Raw genomic sequence first — 9,232 nt, forward strand, 5'->3', positions numbered from 1 at the left:
TCCAGAGTCAATATTTTATTCATGAACCAAAAACCATATACATATATAAAACATTGCATAAATACTCTTTATATTCTATATTTCCTTCTATGCTCTCAATAACAAATAATATTAAAACGGCCACATGATTATATTTAACAGGCTGTACAAAAATAAATAACGATTGGATATTTTGTACAAAAGAGGAAAAACTGCACAAACAAGATGCCTTCGCAGAAGGCAGGAGAGACTTACTTATGAAGTAGTAGCTGGAGACAAGTCCCTCGTTAAGTCTCCACATACACATATGTCAACACACGCGCGCACACACACACACACACACGCACACAAGTTCTTTGGTTTTCAAGATATGGCTAAATGACAAAACACAAGGCATTCATAGAGAGAAAATGAGTGTAACAATGTGCCGCTGGTAAAAAAAAAAGTTTAAAAAAAAAGTGAAGTGCTACAGGTTTGTGATAAATAAATGTTGACTGGTAGTTCAGAAAAAAATCTCAATTTCCATACCTGATGGGGTGACTAAGTAGAATATGAGCTATGCCACAGTCATCTCCATGACCATTAAAATCTGTCCAGCCCAGCTTGGACAAACAAAATATATGTCTCAAATCTAAAACATAATCTCATACACAAGCATACCATTGGAATTGTAAACAACATGCTCAAATTCATTAAAGACTGTTATCCTTGCTGATGTGCAACTGCTGTACTCCAAAGACAGGTGGCAGACTTATTTGCTCCATGTGTGTGACACAGTCAGTGTGTTTTCCGACAATGTGTGTGTGTGTGTGGGTGTGGAATGTATAGATGCAGTCATTGACATGGGGAATTAATGAATTTGTAAAAAAAAAAAAAAAAAAAAAAGACGAAGAAAAAAGAGGTCAGATTGTCAAAGCAGTCCTTAGCAGGCACCTTGATAGCACAGCTCCAGCAGGGGTCGTGGTCGGTCTTTGGAGTCACAGCTGTCGTGGGTCAGTGTGTGGTCGTCATAGCTGATGCAGCGAAGTTGGCGTTTTCGGAAACCTCTTCCACAGGTCTTTGAGCATACGGACCATTCTCCAAGAAGCCAGGAGGGGCACAGGTGGGAGGCGCAGGATCGTGAGGCTAAAGGTCGAAGCTCCTCTGGGCAGTCCTTGGATGGACGGCCCTGGGGATCCAGACACACCACCTCTCTGTGTTGCATGCCACCTCCACAGGTCTGAGAGCAGGGACCCCACTCCATCAGGGCCCACTCAGCACCGCCCAACTCTCGGATAGCATTGATCGAATGCCGGCGTCCTCCGTTGTTGTTGGTAGAAGCAGCATTGTTGGGTCTGGGAGCAAAGTAGCTGTACTTGACTCTGGGCCTTGGGGCTTCGCCCACAGACAGTACCTGGATAGTGAGAGGCTCAGGGAGGGGGGAAAAGCTGCGGAGCCGCTCAAGACTGGCAGAAGAACCGCTGTACCGCAGCAGCGCCCCTTGCAGAGTGATGTCCGACTCCATGGTCATTAGCTTATAAGCACCATTCAACAGGTAGGTACCATCCTGTCGGCGCACTGCCAAGTAACTGTTGTCTTGACGACCATTGCCAGGGGCGCGCTGTTTGACGTCAAGATGGGTAGCGCCTGCTGGGATGGTCACCACATCTTGGTACCCAGGCCTGTCACAAAGACAACAGTTGGTTAGTTTCGCCAAATCACTCCCCTAATGCTGTTCAAGCATGTCTTGACCTGGCAGTAAATAACTACCTGTCTTTATTAACCCTATAAAGCCAAATGTTCATATAAATACAAGATATTTCGAGCCCTCTATTTCATGAGTATAATATTTTCTTTCCCAATATAACCCTGGCGTACATGTTCTGGCACATGCGTTGCACGGATAATCCATTAGAGGGCAGTATCACCCATCTGATGGCTTTTTCAGCGACCTTGGAAGATCACCCCAATTGAGAAAGGAGACCTATCTATACTTATTAACTCATTCACTCCCAGCCCTTTTCACTGAAGCAACCGCCTTCGCTCCCGCCTGTTTTACTGGATTTTGACTGATTTTGCAAGGCCCACAGAATATTGTGTTCTATTGCTATAAAAACAAACAAACAAACAAAAGATTAGAGTCTCTTCTTTCATCAGGGAAAAAAAGTACATTTGTATCTGTTTCCATTTTGCAGCAATTAGCATTAGAATATAGCAAAAAGAGCTTGTTTCAACAAGGCCCTGGCTGATCTCATATACTCTGCTGCCACCTGCTGGCCGTTTTTCGTAATAACTACCATTGCTTCAAGCGACCACTTAAAGTTAGAAGCTGCATCAAAGCCTTCTGTATGCTCTAACATATAAAAGCAAAAGAAAAAGGTTCTGAGTTTGAATGAGTGAACAGTGGGAAATGTTCTTTCTGATTTTTGGGAATACTAATATGCTTGATATGTTGGTTTATTATTATATTTTTGACAGTTACAAATGTACGAATTTAAAGCATTGTGACTGGATATATCAAATATGACACAAGTCAAAAGTCGTAGTTGGAATTTGATTTTCAAAAAAAAAATTGTTCAGAAGGACCAATAAATACTCTATTTACAAAGAATCTGAATTGTCTCTCAAATATTACATGGTTCAGGCTTTATAGGGTTAATGTTCACAACAAAAAGTGTCTTGGACATTACCTGGCACGCTCCAGTGAGCCTGATACTTTCTTGCAGGTGGAACCATCCCCTCCACACACACCACATTTATCGTAGCGCTGATTGGAGCCAATTACACGATCACATCCAGCCTTGACACATTGGCCTTGAACACAAACTGAAGTGGAGTCAGGGCTGCAGGGTGTTCCATCCGCCACCTGGGGGCAATAGAGGAACAGACTGAAATTAAAGCCTCATGCCAAGGAATGAGTTATGTATGTACAGTATATCAAGAGATGACACAAACATATTTGATGAACAAAAGTTAGCTTCACAGTGTCATACTTAACAGTTAACAGTTGAATCTGTATTATTTTGCACTTCACTTTATTTTGAACAAAGACTGAAACTCAAGGAGCTGTCAGTTTTATTTGGCTCTTCTATTAATTTATTACAAATGCTTCTAAATCAGAGTGAACTTAAATTCTCTAGAGTGACTTCTCTGCCTTTTGTCAGAAATAAATGGAAGTATTTTCTTTAAAATTAACTGTCATTAGTTTAATAGAAATTTGATGTATCAAATGTATTAATGGTGTTGGTGACTTGGTATCGGTGAGTACCCAAGAGTTGAGCACTCATACTGGCATCAGTCGGAAAAAAAGTGGTATTGAACATTCCTACTATAACAAAATAAATATATGGGTGTAGGAATATATACGGTTATACTTCCTCCTCCGTTTCGAAGATGTAAAAGATCCGTGCTTGTAATCAGGTAGTTTATTACCTTTGTTTTTTTGATGATTTATTTTTCTATCTTTCGTTGGTGGTTTTAATTTTTTTATTTTTTATTTTCAAGCTACTGTATTAAACTACTCTTATTTTTATGCCTGATTTAAATAAATTGTTAAATAAACAGTACATTGTCATCCCAGTGCTACAAGACAAAACCCGATCATTCGGCTTCTATGTCAGCACAAGGGTGATCAGGAGTTATCAAAACATAATGTAACAACATGTTTTCTACAATTCTTACCTTTGATTTGAGGACAAAGAAGTAGCCAGTTCCTTTGGCCCTGCACACGAGCTTACACCGGTCTTTGGGTGAAACGCCGGCATATTTGGGCACCCATTCAACACCCTCGCCTGATCCAAGAGACACTTGGGCTGACATGTCATTGTGAGCCAGGCACTGTTCTTCCCGAAATGACAAGCCTGAAGAGTAACAAGAAGTCTCGTGGTCAGGTTTGTTTGCTATTTCCCCCCACAAATGCACGTTTTGAATAGTTACCACAAAAGTGACTATTTCTCTGCGACGTCAATTTTGACTTACCATTTGTGTCAGGGCAGGACTGTGTGTTACAGGAGCGGTACTGAATCCTCTTGCCCTCACAGTACTTGCCTCCATTTTTCGGCAAAGGGTTATCACATGAACGGAAGGAGTACTGCACGCCTCCCCCGCATGTCCGAGAGCAGTCACCCCAGGGACCCCACACGCCCCAGCCACCGTTGACAGGAATCTAGAAATATTACACAGGTTACAGTCTGATAGACATAAAACTAAAATATATTCCTATTGAATGGTCAAAATGAGGATAGTTCCTACTTGATGTTTGGAAGCTTGGCTCTTTGTGAGACACTGCCCGGCCAGGCAGTAGCTGTCGTGCCCACAAGGGGTTCCATCAGCCCATGGGGAGTTCTTGGTCTGGCACACCAGCAAACCATTGGATGTTGTAACGGTGCACCACAGGGCCGCACAAGTGGTGCTCAGGTCAGGGCAGTGTTGGGAGTCGTCCCCGAAAGTCAGCCGACACTGATGGTCGGCATCGTAGACTGTCCCGGGGAGGGGCTGAGGGAGCGCTTGAGGCTTGAGCGGCTTATCAAGCAGACACTGACCGTGGCCATTGTCGAGAAAAGTGGTGACCATGAGGGCGGAACAGGGCGACCATGGCTGCTGCTGGTCAAGATTGGAAAGGGTGGAAGCCATCATGTGGGATCCCCAGTGGGGGCCATTCACCCCAGAGCACATCTGGGCATCATCATGAGGCATGTTGAAAACATGGCCTGCAGGACAGTACAGCGATAATTAGTGATGGGAAAATTAAGCTTCATGAAGCACTTGTAATATTTTTTGACTCCTCTAGATGGTGCTCTTAATTTACCTCATTCAAACCCAAAAACACATATAAATATTTTTTTAAATATTTTGTCCTGCACTCCCAAAAATGTATTAATACGTTTTTTAATGCTAGAGCATACAGAAGGCTTTGATACAGCTTCTGACATGAAGAGGTCGCTTAAAGCAATGGTAAATATTACAAAAACGGCCAGCAGGAGGTAGCAGAGTATAAGAAATCAGCCAGGGCCATGTTGCAACAAGCTCTTTTTGCCAGTGTTTTCAACAGGTTTGTCAATAATGATTAAACTTCTAATGCTAATTGCTGCAAAACAGAAACAGATACAAATATACTTTTTTCCTGATTAAAGATGAGACTAATCTTTCTTTTGGTAGGTTACATGTTTTTATAGCAATAGAACACACTATTCTGTTGACCTTGCAAAATCAGTCAAAATCCAGTAAACCAGTCAGGAGTGAAGGGGGTTGCTTCAGTGAAAATGGCTGGGAATGATTGAGTTAACAAAGGGTAGTGCAATGGAAATAGAAAATATTTCCACTGTATTTTTAACCAAGAGTGCCATCTATAGGAGTCAAAAAATGTCACGTGCTTCATCAAGCTTCATTTGGCCATCACTTCACATGATGTTTCATTGTCACACATTAGAACACAGCCTTTCTCTACTTACCAAGTTCATGTGCCACGGTGAATGCAGCTTGCAGCCCATCATCTTCAATGATTGAACAGCTTCTGTCTGGATCACAAACCGTACCGACATCAGCCATTCCAAGAGTGTCACATGAATGGGCACCACACAGATCCTATAGAAGCAGATGAAAAAGTCAAAACATTCTCTTTAGTCCTTTTTCCTATCCTTATTTCCCACAATTTTTCTCTTCTCCCTCCAACCTACCGTCCTGGTGAAGAGCATGGCTGTGTCGTAGTGCTCAGGGTGGCGGTCACTGGGGGGGTTGTGCTGCCGCTGCCACTGGCAGAAGTTGCGGAGGGTCATGGCAGCATTGGACGACACTTGAGGGCCTCTCTCCTCCTCGTAGACAACCAGCAGCTTTACCACGGCCAGGCTGATGGAGTTGTGGATGCTGGGGTGGCGGTACAGACGGGATGCCACGGCCATAATGGTGAGGAGGTAAGCCTTGAGCCCGGCACCGTGGAACTCAGCCATGGACTGGTCAGCCACCAGCATAATCTCCAGGTAGCGAGGAGTGGAAACAAAACGCCTGGTCCTGTGGTGGGCTGGGGGTGTAAGAAAATATATTACAACTCATCTCTTGATGTGTAACAGTGTTTCTTCTTGTTGTTTTGAGTGAAATTGTTCCTATCAGATTTTTTTTCGTGAAGAGGTCAAATACAGTGTCGTGTGCAAGTGTGAAAAGAAAAACGTTCAAGTAAATGAAAACCATTCTTGCTTTATTCCTGTAGTGTTAAGCATAATCTGCTGTTAATGAGGGCAGCATGGTGGTCTAGTGGTTAGCCAGCCTGCGTCATGATCGAGAGGTTCTCTGTTCCAATCTCTGGCTGGGATCCCCCTGTCTGGAATGTGTAAGCACTTTCTCTGCTTGTGTGGGTTTTCGCCAGGTACGGTACTCCAACTTCCTCCCACATTGAAAAAACATGCATGCTTGCATCAACGAAGATTGAAAATTACTGTGAAAAGCAGATGGTTGGATATTGAGTATTGAGTTTCACAGTGAGCCGTGTGTGTGTGGTGGAGGCAGAACGGCATGACTCTGCGTCATGGCTCCTCCTTCCACTTTGTGATCTCAAAATGACCTTTTCTGCTGGAAAATTCTAAGATAGTTTATAGGGGAAAATCCTTTGTAGGGGGACACATTTCTGTACCAGGAGGTGAGTTAGCACGTCTCAGTACTGCCGGGCTGCGACTGGCTCTGCTTAAACCCTTGCCTACCCCTCCTCCCTCTTGTTTCCCCTCGGGGATGTAAAATAGGACCTGTGCCACCCTCTCCAACCCATACTCCGCCCCTGCTGGCACAGGGTGTACGGCGCTGTCAAATTGTTGCTGGGTCGTCAATATCTGCGCGCGCACACGCAAACACACGTTGCTGGATCAGCGTATGACTGCTTTGGTTTTTGCATAGTTATTAACCTATTATTCTACACACACACACACTTATATCGCTTTATAAAATCCCACTATAAACAAATAAATATATATATATATATATATATGTATGTGTGTGTGTGTGTGTGTGATATATGATTTATTTCTATATATGAAAATAAATATATGAAAAAATTTACCTGTCTGGCCTGAGAGGGCGGCGTCGCGTTCGGGCTCCTTGTCCAGTTTTGTTGGCACTCTATCCTCGTCCTCGTTGACCCCACACTTGGAGCTGCCCTCACCGGCCTCAGCCCGAGCTCTTCGGCGGATAAGGTGGACCTCCTCCTCCTTCTCCTCGTCACCCGGGAAGTCACTTGTGTTGAGATGTTTGATGAAGTACTCTTGGCCGTCAAAGTAAAATCCACCACTCAGTCCCTCGCAAAGGTTTAGCGCAGCGGCGGAGTGCTCTTCTCCGTTCACCGTGCCGGAGAAGAAACAACCGGACTCGTCTGCGTCCTGGCTCGGTACGGATTCGGGACTGCCCACAATGTGGAAAACAAACCCCGGGGAGAGGAAAGTTTGATCCGGCTCCAACTGCAAAATTATCTCTTTACCAAACACGTCCAGCCTGTACACCCTCATCTCTGACAGTTTCTGCTTTTCTTCAGGGGAGAGGGTTCGCTCCGGTTCGGTGTCACTCGCCGGCCGGGCGGTTGGGTCTAGCCTGACAGGCACTACGGTACTCTCTTCCCAAGCGCTTTGTGTCGCGCTGGAGCACAGACCAGCCATGAAACCAAGAGAAACACAGACAAGCCACATCATACAGAAGTGGAATCCAAGAAGCAAATGGAAAGGATGGAAACGTTGATGTGGCGACGTAAGTAAAGTCCGACTAACTTATGACATACAACTTCCACAAAACTATCGCCACACTGTGCATAAGTACAAAAAAAGGATGAAATCCAGTGCAAATCCAATTTAAAGTTAACAGTCACACTAACGAAAAGCCTATTTGAGTCAATGAAAGTAAAGGCTGGATCTCAGTAGTAAATCCAACAGGTCTTTCGCCCTCTTTTCCTCCCAAACTGAAAAGCTATCAGAGCCTGGTTTTGTCTTTAAGGTGCAGCGTTGGTTTTTGGTTCTGCTGACCCCCAGATAGATTCGCTGCTTTTTGACTGGCAGTCAGAATTGTCTGACTTTAAATACGCCCCGGCCCGGTGTCCCACCCCCTTTTTGAGGGCCCTTTGATCTGAGAGGGGCCAAGTCCCGTGCGCAACCAAAACGTTTCAGGTTGTCATAATAATCAATCATTGTGTTAAAAAAAAAAGTGAATTGAGGGCAGAGGGAAATTTGAACCCTGAATGTCGTTTAATGTAACCCTAAATATAAACAGACTGTTTCTTTCTCCGTATGTGAATAGCACACATACATTTCCACAATTTAAGATTTTTTAAAGTAAAATTTATAAGGAACCTTACGTTGAAGTGTGCGATTAGGGAAGGAAAAGAATCAACAGGACAGGGAATTGTAACCATATTGCACTCGGCAGGGCTCGGAGTGGCGTGCTGAGCTTCTCCCGGCCAAGTCGGCTGCGTAGAGCCGAAGCCAGGCGGCGACTCAACGCAACTTCTCGGGGAGAGGGAGCAGAGAGGGGCCGTTGAGGTCTTAAGGTGGACTGCTTTGTAAACTGGGGCAGCTCCTGCATTGGAATCCATACATATTCAGCCCCCGTCAGTGGATCTCTTACCCCGCCCGCCCAGATTTGTCCTCCTCAGCGCGGTCCGCGAATAAAGTAGCCTGGGGTTTCACCTAAATAACTGTTGCACCACTCTGAAGAAAAACTTCACTTCTCACTTTAACTTATTCGCTTCAAATATGAAATGCAGACACGATCGTCGGAAACAACGAATCTGTCTTTATAAAAATTAGATCAATATCCTAAATAACCTAGGTGAGAATATTACTGACATAAATGGAAAGCAACCAATAATAGTGGTATAGGTTCCATCCATTAATCAAATTTATGTACCGTATATCCTCATTAGATTCATTTCTTTGTGAAGCTTTTGTAAACCAAATCAATCACATTTTAAATCGTCCACCTTAAAAATAACAGCATGAAAAAAAGAGTGATTGTAATTCAACATATATCCACTATGTGTCAGCAACAAGCTAAATAAAGGCCGAGCGTTGGTTCCTGCAATCACCAGTACAACCGAAAGATGGCGATGTTGTATTACCTTGGAGGGTCCACAGAAACTTAAAGCTCTTGGGTCAGTCAAATGTCCGCAGAAAGGCATCTGCCATCCATCCATTTTGTACAGCGTGGCAGGTGAGCAATATGTTTGTATATAGTCTTCTGGTTTCTGTCAGACCGCATCAGGTCACTGTTGTTGTTGCTGTCATGTCACGTAGCCCTTGACCATGTTTGT

At 44.0% G+C, this 9,232-nt stretch overlaps 1 protein-coding gene across 1 annotated transcript; it reads right to left on the reverse strand.

Moving 5' to 3' along the window:
• Positions 1–7,958, reverse strand: adamts1 (ADAM metallopeptidase with thrombospondin type 1 motif, 1). The gene is made up of 8 exons (XM_086069802.1): positions 7,001–7,958; positions 5,634–5,974; positions 5,409–5,541; positions 4,210–4,667; positions 3,937–4,123; positions 3,640–3,818; positions 2,649–2,824; positions 1–1,640 (listed from the first exon to the last, which is right to left on the reverse strand). The coding sequence occupies exons 1-8, from the start codon at positions 7,620–7,622 to the stop codon at positions 902–904; spliced, it is 2,835 nt and encodes a 944-aa protein (XP_085925928.1). The 5' UTR covers positions 7,623–7,958; the 3' UTR covers positions 1–901.
• Between the last annotated feature and the right edge of the window lie 1,274 nt (positions 7,959–9,232).

The sequence above is a fragment of the Leptonotus elevatus genome, chromosome 2, assembly GCF_054856555.1.
Source record: "Leptonotus elevatus isolate MCC_2025b chromosome 2, RoL_Lele_1.0, whole genome shotgun sequence".
Lineage (NCBI taxonomy): Eukaryota > Metazoa > Chordata > Actinopteri > Syngnathiformes > Syngnathidae > Leptonotus > Leptonotus elevatus.